Raw genomic sequence first — 16,064 nt, forward strand, 5'->3', positions numbered from 1 at the left:
TGGAAATGTTTAAATTTAGAAAATGAGTGGTCAAATAAAGGTTTTTATCCAGAAACAAAAAAGTTATTGCTATTTTTCACTTCAGCTGGAAATTTTTAAAACATATTTTTTTCGAATTTTTCATTGAAACCGTTATCATTGTATTGGAAATGTTCTAACTAAGAAAATAATTGGTAATATCAAAAGTTTTTACCCAGAAACAAAAAAGTTATCGCAATTTTTCAATTTTATCCGCAAATTTTATTGCACTTGCAAACGTTATATATGACGTCAAGTCTGCACGCTGTTGCTCTTTCCAACGACTTTTTCCCCAATATTCTGAGCACGTAGGATAAATAGAATATTAGATTACTGTGTGAAAAATTTAAATTTATTAGGCTCGTCTACGAAAATATATAAGGCTCGGCAACAGCCTCGCCTAATATATTTTCTTCAACTGGCCTAATAAATTTAAATTTATCCGACAGTAACCTAATATTCTCTATATATTAGAAATGTATTTATTTGATAAATGTTCAAGCAAGAGTTAACTAACCTGACTATTTCTTACTATGGAAGACATAAATAACATTTCAAACCAATCTCATTAGAAGCTGCTAAGGTGTATTCATTTAGATAAAAAAAAGGGAGGTAATTTGTCATAAATTCAGTCAATATGTATCTGCATGATTGTCCAAGTCCATTCTGTTAACATAATGAAATTTCAGATCAGAATCTTCATAAGTTACGGAGATATAACCATTTTAATTTGAAATAAAGGGAGGTAATTTGACATAAAATCAGTCCATAGTTATCTACCCTGATTGTCTCAGTCCAACTAGTGAAAATAATGGAATTTCAAATGAGTCCTATAAGTACTTACTGATATAAATCCATTTTGATAACAATCAGGGAGGTAATCAGATATAAAATAAGTCAGGAACCTATGATTGGATCTGACAGATTCATCATGGAATCCAAGATTTATTGTTCTTAAAGATATTTTGGAAGTATGATCAAATCAAACCATAAATGAAGTCTCTACATGGCTGCAAAAGCCAAATAGCAAATTCTGGACCTTTAAGGGGCTATAACTCTGCAACCCATGATGGGATCTGGCCATTTTCAAAAGGATCCGAGACATTATGCCAACACAAGTTGCATGCAAATTTGATTAAAGTTGATTGCAAAATACTGTCTCTATCATGTTCACAAGCCAAAAATAGCAAATTTTGGCCCTTTAAGGGGCCATAACTCTGCAACCCATGATGGGATCTGGCCAGTTTTCGAAAGGAACCGAGACATTATGCCAAAACACGTTGTGTGCAAGTTTGATTAAGGCTGATTGCAAAATGTGGTCTCTATCGTGTTCACAAGCAAAAAATAGCAAATTTTGGCCCTTTAAGGGGCCATAACTCTAGAACCCATGATGGGATCTGGCCAGTTTTCGAAAGGAACCGGGATATTATGCCAATACAACTTGTGTGCAAGTTTTATTAAAGTTGATTGCAAAATGTGGTCTCTATCGTGTTCACAAGCAAACAATAGTAAATTTTGGCCCTTTAAGGGGCCATAACTCTGGAACCCATGATGGAATCTGACCAGTTTTTGAAAGGAAACGAGATATTATGCAAATACAAGTTGCATGCAAGTTTGATTAAAATTGATTGCCAACTGTGGTCTCTATTGTGTTCACAAGAAATTGTGGATGGACGGACGGACGACGGATGGTCACAAAAGCTCACCTTGTCACTATGTGACAGGTGAACTAAAAATGCAGAGCAATATACACACGAAACAAAGTCGTATAACTTTTAACCCCTAAGTGATATCTTGACCTTGAAGCGAGCCCTCCCAAACATGCACTCGAGATCTGCACGTCATCTCGATGTGGTGAACATTTGTGCCAAGTCTCTTTGGAATCCTTCAAGCAGTTTAAGAGTTACAGAGTGGATACGAAACACACTCATATGACTTTGACCCCTAAGTGTGACCTTGACCTTGAAGGAAGCCATCCAAAATATGCACTTTACCGGTCTTCTTGATGTGGTAAACATTTGTGTAAAGTTTCTTCGAAATCCTTCAAGGGGTTCAAGAGTTACAGAGCGGACACGAAATTGCTTATGAACATACATATGGATGGACAGACATGCTAACACCAGGGTTATAACATAATACGTCCCTTCGGGTGTATAAAAATGGACTGGTTATCATTCAATTTGGCAGTACCACTTCCTATTCAAAGGGGTGTTCACTGAAATTTACTGACTGAATAGCAAACAGTGCAGACCATAATCAGCATGTACAGGCTAAAGGTGTTAAAATATTACTTAGACAGAAACTCGGTTATATTTAGAGCAAGATCATTGAAGATGTTTTAGACTACAGCAAAATCGTTTATTTCTTGGTCATGATACTTCATTGTTTTGGCAAACAATAGTATTAGATATGCACTTACTGGATTAACTCCTCTTCTTAACCACTTTAGCATTGTAATTGACTGCTGGATTATTTTAGTTTTGTCGAAAATTACTGAAGTAATAAATTCAATGTATTTTGTTTATCATCCTTTTCTGTATTACAACTTATAAGTATATGTTATTACTAGAATTTCATTAGTTTTACTGTTACTTTTTTATTAGATCTACTTGATATTTGGATTAACAGTTACAATCAGTGTGGATATGAACAAATGTTCTTGTGCCGAGTATCTGCCATTGTCCATTGTTATCTTTTCTGTTCCGTTTGGATCATGGAGTACATTCAGGGTCTGAGGGATGTTGAATATTTCATTACCTTTCAAACTTGACCAAACTGAATTTGCTACTATTATGCTGAGTTGTATTCTAATCCCAGTTAAGCATTCAGAAATGAAAAGATTTATCATGATAGCCATATAGCTTAATACTTTCTTACATTTTAACGAAAAATACAATACTGAAATATGGTAATCATGTAACATTTATTTTAAGAAAACATACATGTTATGTATAGTTTTTTTTAAAAAAAAATATCTTATTACATAAAATAGTGTTCAACTGAAAATACAGTGATGATATTATTTTTACAGTTAAATATGATGAAATAAATTTAAACATAGGCTTGTTTTTTCCTTTCATGTTGTGGAGGAGTTATTTTGAGACACTGATCATGTTTGCGACTTCTTTCAGCACGTTTTTGTTACAGAATGGTTGTGGTTAGATTTTTATTTACTCTGTCAATGTTATTTCATAATCTTCAGCTGATTACAGTATCCACCAATATAGACTTCTTGTTGATGATGATTGTAGCATATGGACTGTAGGCGCTGTAATCCATCTGAGATTGTCCGACCTTGCTTCAAGTCTCCTGAGATATGATGTATGGCGTTATTATAGTAGCAGCACACCAGCAATGATCCATCATCTAACATCGCCATTCCCATTGGTTTACTAAGATCCTGGTGCTCGTATACAGCTAATACATCACCCTGTAATGTGACACTGACTACACTGTGGCTAGTATAGTTACTGATGTAGATATGTCTGGCATCTTTACTGAGCAGTATGTAGTTTGGGGCGGCAAATATCTCCCTGTTTAGAGAAATAATGTTATTGACATTACCTTGTATATCTACTATATGCACACTATTAGGATCCCAGCAAACCACATAGAGTTTACCTTGATGGTAAGTTATACCTTTACATCTTTGTTTCATTGGAATACTTCGGCTGATTGACAGTTTACCTGCTGTTGTCATAATAAGGATCTTTTCCTTCTCTGGCATTGTTACAGCAATCTGGTCCTGAGGCAGTACAGCAATGTCATATGGTTTAGTGTCAAGTTTCTCCTCTTCTATCACAGTTTTACTATGGGTGTCCACAACTTTCAGTTTCTTGTTGTTGCAATCAGCCAGTATAACTTTGTTAGAGGATAATATGGCACATCCTGTGATCCAGCTTTCTTGCCAATCTGGCTTTGTCTTTACATTTATATCTCCAATGTGAGTTAACTTATCAAATACTTTCTTCTGCACTAGAGTCACTAGGTTCAACGTCCCAAATACATCTTGTTTAGTAAGGAGGTTCTCTAATTCTTTGTTTCTTTCAAATGTGTATTGAATGCTGGTCTTATCCAAAGATTCTTGAGCATTCTTCAAACCATCCAACTTTAGTATGGATTTTGCTTGTTTGATCAGAATGTACAGTTGCCCATCCTGTCGTGAAGATTTGTTGTCTTGTAGGTCGGACAGAAATCTCTTGATATCTGAAGAAACAGCAGCACATGTATCAAGCACATTCTTGAATGTTTGTTTGTCTTTGATCTTTTTGTTTTCAGCCTCTCTCTGAATTTGTTTTTGCAGTTGATCTAAGCGATCATTTATCTCTTTGCGGAACTTTATAATTTCTTTAATGACATCATCATAGGAGGACTGTTTCTGCTTGTCTTGTAGTGTTGCCATTTTGATCACAGCATCAATATCTTTTATCTTCTGATCCAGTTCTCTCAGTATTTTCCTGCATTCGTCACTGTCCCCAATACCTGCACATTTATCAGGTATGTAATCAATCTTACATGTCCTGTGATTCAGAGTAATACAATCAGTACATCCAAGAAATTCATGGTTTGTGCAGAAAAACTTGATGATCTCATTTTTGTGAATAAGACACTTTTCTGTGCACACCGCGGAATCCTTGTTACGAACGTTAAGTTTCCCCATGTTATCTTTGTCAAGAAGTTGATGATGTTTCGAGGCCTTCGTTCGTTGATGACAAGCAAAGCAGGTCTTGCACAGGTATTCCTGACAGTCCACACAAAACCTATGGGCTTCTACGTACTGATCAATAGCTAGGCATGGTTCACAACTGTGGTCAAAATCCTCTGCTGAACCTTTAGATACTGATCCATGAAAATCAGAAACCTTTCGACCTGATACTGCCATGTTCTTTTTAATATTTCTGAAATGGTACTTTTATGCCCCTGTAGACATTACAATATATTTCTGCCTTAACAATGTCCAAGCTTTCACTATAGTGCAAGCAGTATGGTTATGAAGAACAGACGTTTTATTTTATAAATCCATGATAATTTTCTTCTGAGATAAAGTGTCCAAGGTCCAGAAATGTAGAATGAATTTAAAATGTCTTAAAAGTCTAGAGTTAACTTTAAACTTCCTCTTTCTCCGGCTAAAATCACAACCAAGCTAACTTGGTAGAAATAAAGACTGGGTACATATTTAAACCTCACATACCAATGATAGATTATATTTCAAATGTAAATCAATATGTTAAACAAAAGGATCATTGTCCCTCAAGTGCTCACCTGTGTACAAAGCTTCAAGTGTGTTTGTATAAGTACAGTGTTAGGATTCTTCTATGTTAGCCTATATTGTAACATGTCACAAACATTTTTGAACGTAGGGCAATAATTTGACCAATTATGCTAGAAATTACAAATCTGATATCACATGCCAAATATCAAGGCTCTAGCTATTATTGATTCAGTGAAGAAGATTTTTAAAGTTTCCTAAATAAAAGTCTATAGTTAAGTACATGCCAGACACAGGGGCGTGGCCATTGTTTTGACCTTGGGGCAATAATTTGGACAATTATGGTAGCGAGCCAAATATCAAAACTCTAGAGAAAAGGACTTTTTAAAGTCTGATACCTGAAAACATATCTTTAACCAAAAAAGACCTGTATGTTCAATGAACCGGAACCTTTGAACAATTTTGAAAGTGGGCTACCCAGAGATCATTTTTGTAAAGTTTCATCAAAATCCATTCAGTGGTTTTGGAGGAGATATTGTTTAGCAATCTTGGTAGAGGGTCACACAAGGACCTTTAATTTGTGTAAAATTATTTCAAAATCGGGCTGGAAGTTTCACACAAGATTTTTAATTTCCACTACATACATAAAATAATTATAGGGAAAATGACCATGCTCCCTGGTGGCCATGTTTTGTAACGAATTGGTATAATTTGAACAATCTTGGTAGAGGGTTATACAAGGACTGTTCGTGTAGAATTATTCTAAAATCGGGCAAGCAGTTTCACACAAGATTTTAAAAGTTTCCAGTATATACATATAGGTAAAAGTGACCACACCCCCTGGTGGCCATGCTTTTTGACGAATCAGTATAATCTGAATAATCTTGGTATGAGGACCATTTGTGTGAAATTTTTTAAAAATCGGACCATCAGTTTAGGAGATGTTGTTTGAAGTTGTTTTTTTTCTATTTCTATTTCTATGTGCAACCAAGCAGAACTGTTTGAACAACTTTGGTAAAGGACCACCCAAGGAACATCATGGCCAAATTTCATCAAAATCCATTCAGTGGTTTTGGAGATGCTGTTTAAAAACAAATGTTGACGCAGGACGGACGCCCGCGTGATCACAATTATTATAGCTCACCATGAGCACTTTGTGCTCAGGTGAGCTAATAAAATTTGATAAATAAAGGGCCATCACTCTGCTGAAAATCATTGAACCGGAAAATGTCAACATTATGCACGTTTACGTTTGGCACTGATTACTTCTATAAGGTTTGGTGGAATAATGTATTAGAGGCATGACCAAAATATTAATATTTAATGAATCAAAGGCCATAACTCCGCTGAAAATCACCAAACGAAAAAATACCAACAACAGACAGACATACGTTAGGCAACGGTCGCTCTCATGAAGTTTGGTGTAAATTCACCCAGCAGTGTCAGAGGAGTTGTGTGGAGGAACTTTGTGACAGATGGACAGACTGACGGTCAGCATTATATGAATATGTCTCCCACATTACATGTAGAAGAGAGAATAACCGGTAGTCCCCCATGAATATCACTGATTTTACAGAACATGTACATTTCTCTTGAAATATGACCAACCCAAATTATTGCGAAACAAGTTTAAGACTCTGTCAGTAGATTAGAACAATGAAACTAAATACTTTTGAGATCACTTTATTCCTTAAATTTGAAGTTGTTTTTAAAAAAAAAAAAAAAAAACTTCATGATTTACAACAAAGCATATTTATGCACAATGTGTAACAATTTGTCTTGAAAAGATCATGAACAAAATCATTTCTCACAAAAAGCTTCAAACACAAACTCAAGCCTTGATACATTGTGTATTTACAATGCTAACACTTCCATAAAGTATGTTCCTTAACAAATGAAACGCATAATTTGCTAATAACAATTTTGGGGGGAGAAGCATTATGTCTGGATCTGAACTGCACAACTGAAGCTTTAGCCTGCTAATCTAAAAGGGACTGGTCCATCATTTAATTTGGGAAATACCATAAATGATTTATTATTCAAAAAGGTGTTCAGTAAAAATGAACTGATTGAATAGCAAAAAGTGCAGACCATGATCCATCTGCACTTGTTACAAAGGCAGAATCACTTGCTGCCAGCAGGCTAAAAATTAACTTTGCAAAAGCGCAAGGAACATAGACCAAAGTTGTCAGAAGAGACAGCCCACAAGACTATTTGCATGCTGAATAGTAAATATGGGGGTATATCTGAGAAACCTAGAGCTATCACTGGAGTAATTAATGCTTTAGTGATGTTTGACTATAGTTCGCGTTTGAGTCAAATCTCAGTAATTTGAGTAATCTGAGATAGAGCGAGTTTGTATGAGAAATAAGAAAAAATCCTAAGTGTAAATAGGGCATAATTCATAAAATATATGTGCAAATGTAATGTACCATGTGTCATATGATGTCAGTAATAATGTGGAACAATGAGTTTAAGTTTAATCAAATCCATATTTGATAACCCAGATAAAGTGAAGGTGCATCATAGCTTGAAATTCTAAATAAAAAGGGAGCATAATTCATGAAATATAGCAGCCGGAGTTATGGACCTTGTGTCATGTGGGTGATGTTATGGAACAACAACTTCAAGTCTGAAGCAAATCCTTTCAGTAATAACAGAGAAACAGAGAAAGTTCATCAAAACTTGAACCAAGGCGTGGATGCTGGGTCGAGCAGGAAAGTTTTCTTTATACTTCATACAGTGAAGCTAAAAATAACAAAGTGTTTACAACAAAGTTTGCCATTTGGTTTTACCAGTATTCATCAAGTCAAATAAACACAAAATTTTAAACAACATTAAACAATTACAGTATCACAACAAAATATATTGACATGATCATCTTTTTTAGCATACAATAAAACTTAAATGTTTTTTTTTCTACAATGGAGAATTTGATTAAATTCTTTATTTTTAAAACACAAGCTTCAGTATCTACAACAAACAACACAAGATAGTGTGCTTGATTTTTGGCAAAAATAGTTTGTAAAACCAAACCATAAAACTTCTCACCATTTCAGCCAATGAGAAATTTATAATTTAAATTACACTTTTGCTTGATTGAATTATGGCATTATGCAATAAAATTTAGTTGTACTAATATGCATAACCACCTTAAACACTGAGATGGAGATTGATTTGAAATGGTCACAAGATTTTTTTGTTTTTGCTTTGGGTTTAACTCTTGTTTTTCAACAGTATTTCAGTAACGGCTGGCAGTTAACCTAACCAGTGTTCCTGGATTCTGTACCAGTACAAACCTGTTCTCTGCAAGTAACTGCCAACTTCTCCACATGAATCAGCGGTGGAGGACGAATGATTTGAGACACAATTTCTTTTGTTAAATCATTACGGAGAACATACACCTCGACCAGGGCTCGAACTTGCGACCCCGCTATCCATAGATCTGCGCTCTCCCTAATGAGCTAAGCGGGCAGGCTTGGTCAAAAGATTATCTTTTAGTTCCATACACTTTCAAGTATTTATCTACAATCAGGAAACATTAGTTATTATGCCAATCCTCAGAATTATCTTTATAAATGAGTAACTTGGTGGATGAATATGGGTAAATTTCCAGGGCAGGGAAACATTTCTAGGAAATTTTACTGTCCCCCTCCACTTCCACCAAACAACCAACAATCCCGCACCTGTTACACAGGAGTGTAAAGCAACACGATTTCATTATCACAACACAAAAATGCAGCCCTGTTTCAAATCGACATCTCTATTAAGGTTCATTGTTATAAAACAGCAGCTGAGTAATCAGAGTTGTAATTTAAACGTGATCTTTATCTTACAGTGATTTATAAAAAAATATGTATTCACTATCATATATACTCAAGCAAATATATGTACAAAAGCATTTTCTAGTAACAATTTATAAATCCAAAGCTACTTACAGGAATTATTGCACTAATGTTCTTTGAGGTTACAGTCACTTTATTTTATAATGAGACTTCCTCTTTAATTTTCATTATTCATTTTCATGCATCAATTGCATCACATTATAGTGGTACTTTATATGATTAAAAGCAGACATACATATTTCTTTGTAACATTAAATCACCAGTTTAATAGTAACTCTTAGTACAGTTCAATGACTGGCAAGCATTACAGTTAATTATTATTCTTTTGAAAAAGAGTCTTTTCTTAAAGATAAATTATACTTGGTTTTCAAAGACTCAAAATACCAACTTTCCCATTACTTATGGTTTCTGTATTTCCGCAGGTGATGAGACAAAGTACCAACAGCGAAATGCAAAAGTAAAAATGTTCATTTCATAACTGACAAACAAGGTTTTCAAAGAACAATGGTGATGTGTTCCAGTCATCACATTTTTGCTATTATTCTACATTCACTGAGATAATATTTGTATGATTTACAAACGTTTTCTTCACAAAAGAATGAAAATATTAACCTTTTCCCTGCTAAAGTTCTAAAATGGACTGGTCCATTATTCAGTTTGGGCAGTACCACTTTATCACAGTATCATTTAAAGGGGTGTTTACTGAAAATTTACTAACTGAATAATGAATAGTGCAGACCATGATCAGACTGCACAAATGTGCAGGCTGATCTTGGTCTGTGCTGGTCACAAAGGCAAAATCATTTGCCACCAGCAGGCTAAAGGTTATGAACAGATCAATGATAAAAAAAGTGCAAAAATTAACAAGAACTGCCCATTGAAATTCTTAATCTATAGATTCTCTATCTTCCATTTTTTTTACTTCTTTTGGACTAACTCGATGACAAGTGATAAATGTATGTCCATTAATTCCTTTTAATTGCATAACATTTTAAAAGTCAGGCAATGAAAATATTAATCTTGTAGTTATTTTTTCAGATCTACTTGTATTTTGAAATGTCTTATATACCTTTGCAAGATTTTATGTCAAATAACTTTAAGCCCTTTTCTTTTCAAGATTTAATAAAGCCGCAAGACTCCCGATTTAAAATCAAATTTGTCTAAATTTTTAAAAGCTTTCAACATTAAGAAACCACAACAGAAAAAAAAATATAGTAATTCTGCACTTAGTCAATAAAATACATAAGCAGAAAACTTCTGAAAGTGTAAGTCACACAAATGAACCCTGAAAAAGGCTAATGTAGCCTAAACGCTGGTGAAAAATAAAGTAACTTGATAAAAAAGTCTTTGTAGTTTTAACTACATTATGTACTTTTAATATCTATATACACTAAAAAGAAGGAATTGATGAACTTTAAAATATCTACTAAAACTATACTACTTTATCATTTTCAATATCTAACACAAGAAGAAATTCTGATGATCATCTGGAGGCAGGTCCCTTTAATAATAAAACGTTTTGTTTTTTATTACTGCTGTTCGTTAAAACCAAACATTTCTTCCTCCACTGGTTTAGAGACCCACTTTCCAAATCCATTTTCTTTAAATCGTCTCAGCATTGTCTGTTTAGCATCTACAAAGTCTTGTGCGGCCACCTTGGCCTCGTTGTACGAGGACACATGTAGTAAATCTTGGCGACCAAACTTTTCACACAGCTGCTTGAAACTTGTGAACATGTTACGTTTCGAACACCTCGAGAAGAAACCTTTCTCTATGCTGAAACAAACAAATAAATAAATTTATAAACATTTCAATTATAGAGCCAAAGGATATGAATTTAAGTTTGGAGACCAGTCATAAATATCCAGGAGACCAGTCTAAAATATCCAGGAAACCAGTCTAAAATATCCAGGAGACCAGTCTTAAATAACAAGGAGGCCAGTCTAAAATATGCAAGCGACCAGTCTAAAATATCCAGGAGACCAGTCTTAAATAACAAGGAGGCCAGTCCAAAATATGCAGGCAACCAGTCTAAAATATCCAGGAGACCAGTCTTAAATATCCAGGAGACTAGTCTAAAATATCCAGGAGACCAGCCTAAAATATGCAGGCGACCAGTCTTAAATATCCAGGAGACCAGTCTGAAATATTCAGGAGATCAGTCTTAAATATCCAGGAGACCAGTCTAAAATATCCAGGAGACCAGTCTAAAATATGCAGGCAACCAGTCTTAAATAACAAGGAGACCAGTCTAAAATATGCAGGCGACCAATCTAAAAACACCAGCAAATGATTTTTTTTTAAAACTCCTGTTTCAATGAAATATGAATAAGTGAACTTCACATTCTAAAGCTAAAATGTATCAAACTTTTACAGTAAAATTCTGTGTCTTAATCTTGCATATGGCAAAAACTCAGGCAATTTTCAATATTTTTTCAAGACCTGTCAAAATTCCTTCTTATTATATACATTTTCACTTTGCATAGCCAAATTCAACATAACTGGGATAACTGTTGTGACGAAGTAAAGTTGTGGTTCCATTATATATTCATGAGACTACAGAAACAAATTTAGCTAAAAACATCTCTACCGCATGTTGGTATCATTTATCTCATCTGGTGACATTCACCGGCAGTAACACATTACACCACAACGCCTGTAATTGCTTGATATATAAAGTAATTTGGGTTATCCCAGAATTCAAATGCGTAACCTTTTTGATTCAATTTGAGTTTAAACTGTAATACATTTCATTAATGGCCAGAATGTTGAAAGCCAAGAAATTAGCAGTTCTTTGCAAATAAAAATGAATTTACAATATCATTAATCTAGAATAAGTATAAATCTTAGAGCCTGAAAAAGAAAAAAATCCAATTTGTTAATATAACATGACTTTCAGATGTCAATTCGACCAACCTTGTGTAGCAGAGACCCTGCGTACCGTCGGTGACCTCGGGTCCTTTGTCTCCAAAACACCAGTTGATACTTAGAGCTTTGGTTTTCTGTACTTCTCTGGGAGGATCACACACAGTGACCCGGCCCAGCCATGGGTGGTTAAGTCTGTACCCATGGGGTAGCTCACTGTTTACATCAACTGCACCACGCCCTACTCTACAGCACACTGCCCGACATAAATGCCCATGATCATACAATAGTCCTGTTGAAAGGAAAAAAACACAAGCTAAATGTTATACTTGTTCATAAAGTTACACAATACATTCAAGTTATATTGAACCAATTAACTACTGGTTTGATTTTTAATAGTTTTCCGCAGAATAGATTAATTCCCTTGAATAAAGTAGTAATATACATGTACAACCAGATTCAGGTATAGAAAAGTCCAAATTAACTTGTCTGAACAAACTGTTTGCTTAAAGCCACTGGGCTCCAGATCGTACAACAACAAAAAAAATAATTTTTTTAGACATCTGGAAATTAATGCTATATTTTTTAAGAATGCTTTAAAACTATATAACTGACAGACTATATGTTATAGAAATACGAGAATTAGTTGTTTTTACTAAAAATCGAAAAGCGTTTATAACGCTTTACTCGAGTTAAACTGCCTTAATTATAAATATCTATATTTAATGCGCACTAACAACAAAATCCTCCATATCGGTATTGGTAACAACTGCGGAAAAGTTCTTTATTGCTGCGGCGGTCCAGGTTCAATTCCTGACGCAGACGTCTTTTTTTTTCTTGATTTGCCTTTTTTAAGATAGTTTGGAAATAAAAACTCATATCCTAATTAAGTTTTCATAATATGACCAAACTTCATTTTTAAAGAAAGATCATTTTTTAGCCAAAATCTGGAGGTCAATGCCTTTAATATTGTAACAATTTTGTGTACTGTCATATATACAAATGTATAACAAAATTTTAAAAAGTCGCAAGTTCATTTTGATCTGTGACAATATTTAAGTTACAAAACTCAGGACATAGATTATATTTTAAATTACACTGCATTTAGCCATAACTTCCAGTCAGAAACATGCATTACTACCTTAAGCACAACTAACTTCTTAATATTCTTTGATATTTAAATTCACTATGTACTGTGTATAGAGAGGGGAAAAAAAAATTCTTATCAACAACAATGGTACAGTTACATCAAGGAGGACCCTTTCCACAATATTGTAAGCCGCCCGACGTCATTCACAAAAATATCAACAAAACAGCATTATTTGAAAGAAATATTACCAAACTGACAACCAAATTTAAAAAAGAGCATTCACTTATAACTAAAATAGCTAAGAAGTTTTTTCTGATGGTAAAGATCAAAACCGAATCACCATGCATATGTATTTTTTTTTTTTATTGGATTCGAGAATATTTCAATTTAACATGAGTGGGTCTTTTTGGCTGTTCTAATTATAAGTTTTAAAGATTGATAGTTGTACAATTATGATTTTCTGACCCTCATGGAAAGTAACCATATGAGCCGCACCATGAGAAAACCAACATAATGCGTTTCGAGACCAGCAGGGATCCAGACCTGCCTGCGCATCTGCGCAGTCTGGTCAGGATCCATGCTGTCCGCTAACGGTTTCTCTAATTGCAATAGGCTTTGAAAGTGAACAGCATGGATCCTGACCAGACTGTGCAGATGCGCAGGCTGGTCCATGCTGGTCGCAAATGCACTATGTTGGTTTTCTCATGGTGCGACTCATATACTTTTGCAGCAAACTAATGTAAACAGTAAATATTTATATGTTATTAGATTTGTACCGAGAAATATGCAGAGTTCTGCAGCTGAAATATTGCGTGACTTTAGGAGCCCAATATTATTCTGCAAATGAACCAGTGCATATTTCTCAATGCAAATCTAATAATCTTTTTATTACATACACATCTACACTAAATATTATTATATAAATGATTCAAATTTGTTATTAAGCTTGTGTGAAATTGAAAATATCATCATAAAAGAACTTTTAAATGCGACAGCATACAAGAAACTGACATCACAAATGACATCACACACCCGATATGAAATGAACCTCATTATGGAAAAACAATGACGTTTCAGGTTCCCCTGAAACTTAACAGAGTTTTTAAATGAGTAAGTAATAAACGGATTATATGTAATTTTTTGTGCCTTAATACGAGCATAAATCCCATTTGCAAACCACATAAGAATTCAAATAGTGTGATTTATACCAAATAAACAATACCTAATGTAAGAGAGTCAAGATAGATAGGTTCCAGGAAATGACTGAGTAATGCCCCTTGCATGCCGACAACATTCCAGCGGCAGATTTTATCTGTACATGACATTGTTCGTAACCTTTCTCCTCTCTGTATACCATCAAATGTTTGAGCTTTGAACCCTGGCTCGATTGGAATGGTACCCTCACCTGTAATCAAAATTAAGGATTATACTGGGATATAGAAAGAATTATATTTTTATATTATACAGTTTATAATTTAAGTTCTTCTAACTTAACTTTTTTCATGTACAAAAATGTGTCATGATTTCCTATACATTACTGTGAAATCATTATTATTCGTGGTTCGTAGGGGTATAATTCTCCTGGATTTTTGTTTGTTTGCAGCAATCCACAAAATCAAATCCTAATGAATATATGAGCCGCGCCATAAGAAAAACAACATAGTGGCTTTGCGACCAGCATGGATCCAGACCAGCCTGCGCATCCGCGCAGTCTGGTCAGGATCCATGCTGTTCGCTTTCAAAGCCTATTGCAATTAAAGAAACTGTTAGCGAACAGCATGGATCCTGACCAGACTGCGCGGATGTGCAGGCTGGTCTGGATCCATGCTGGTCGCAAAGCCACTATGTTGGTTTTCACATGGCGCGGCTCATATAAACATCCCATTCATTTTATCTGGAAACATTGATATTAATTTATGTCATCACGAAATAATCAGTTTGGATAAAACCATGAAATTTCATGCCAACTAAATTAAATGATTTCACAGTACAGTGTGTGTTAAAAATTCCCAATAAATTTAATCAAGTAGTTCACTGAAGATTTAAAACTTTACAGATTTTACAAGCACATATTGTATGTGAACGGCAAAATTGTGCGATAAGAGTAACATTCTGAATTTTTACACCAGGGATTTTTATCAAAAACTGAAAATAAAGAATGAAATTATTTTAATGGCCCAGAATAAAAGGTTGTAACTGTTACTTAAGACCTTCTATGACCTATCTATATTGGGAAACTGCATTGAAAGGGCCATAACCTGACCATAATATCATAGTTGTGCGACCTGTTTGTTCAGCCCAATGACATTTTGTTAATAATAAAAGGTTGTATTTGTTTAATATTTACGGCCCAGTTGTTTGGTCAGTTTTAGAAATATTTACTGAAAATAAAATGGACGTGTCGGCCACTTACAACCTTTTATGATTGCATATTATGTGAGTTTGGATATATTTCTGAGGCACTGATATACAAATACAAATATTCAGTCTCAATCTGACTAACATTTCCATGATTATATACCAGTTACTGAATTGTCTAAATGTTCTTCATTGGGTAATGAACGACATTCATGGAACAAAGTCCAACAAAGATATGTGACAACATTTTTAATCATAAATAAATACTGCTGTTAGTTCTGCCTTTGCCTGTCATCAATTCTAGTGAAAATTCATTTCTTTTGTAATTTCCATATCTAAAATTAATGTACATGGTCACAAGATCTTGGTCAAACACCATAGAGGATAAGGGGTCCCTCTAGTAAGATCTTAGAAACTTACATAAAAGTATATACTGCCTCAAGATCTGATAACTTTGCTTCAAAACACTTAACTGTAAAATCATTTAATTTCACAGGCGTGGAATTTCACAGTTTGGACAAAAATGGCTATATTTCATGTGGATATGAACTCGTGAATTTTAAATTTTGAAAATAAAATGAATAGAAATTTTACTTGTTTGTTAGGACTTAATCAGTTTATTTACGTAATGAGGAAATCTACGAAAATTATTCCCCTACGAATTTTAATGACTTTACAT

The 16,064-nt window shown here is 34.3% G+C and overlaps 2 protein-coding genes across 2 annotated transcripts in view; both read right to left on the bottom strand.

Annotated features, from left to right (window-relative positions):
• Positions 1–3,202: 3,202 nt before the first annotated feature.
• LOC128549950 (uncharacterized) lies at positions 3,203–4,900 on the bottom strand. The gene has a single exon (XM_053527745.1). The coding sequence runs from the start codon at positions 4,898–4,900 to the stop codon at positions 3,203–3,205; it is 1,698 nt and encodes a 565-aa protein (XP_053383720.1).
• Positions 4,901–6,894: 1,994 nt separating this feature from the next.
• Positions 6,895–16,064, bottom strand: part of LOC128549882 (uncharacterized) — a 31,522-nt gene continuing 22,352 nt past the window's right edge. The window contains exons 9-11 of the mRNA XM_053527574.1: positions 14,250–14,432; positions 11,989–12,229; positions 6,895–10,848 (exon numbers count right to left, since the gene is read on the bottom strand). Of these exons, the coding sequence (XP_053383549.1) occupies positions 10,602–10,848; positions 11,989–12,229; positions 14,250–14,432 (671 nt within the window). The 3' untranslated portion in view covers positions 6,895–10,601. The remainder of the gene's footprint in view (positions 10,849–11,988; positions 12,230–14,249; positions 14,433–16,064) is intronic.

The sequence above is a fragment of the Mercenaria mercenaria genome, chromosome 17 (genome assembly GCF_021730395.1).
Source record: "Mercenaria mercenaria strain notata chromosome 17, MADL_Memer_1, whole genome shotgun sequence".
Classification (NCBI taxonomy): domain Eukaryota; kingdom Metazoa; phylum Mollusca; class Bivalvia; order Venerida; family Veneridae; genus Mercenaria; species Mercenaria mercenaria.

Coding starts and splice junctions, on each gene's coding strand:
- LOC128549950 (XM_053527745.1), bottom strand. CDS start 4,900: ATGGCAGTATCAGGTCGAAAGGTTTCTGATTTTCATGGATCAGTATCT.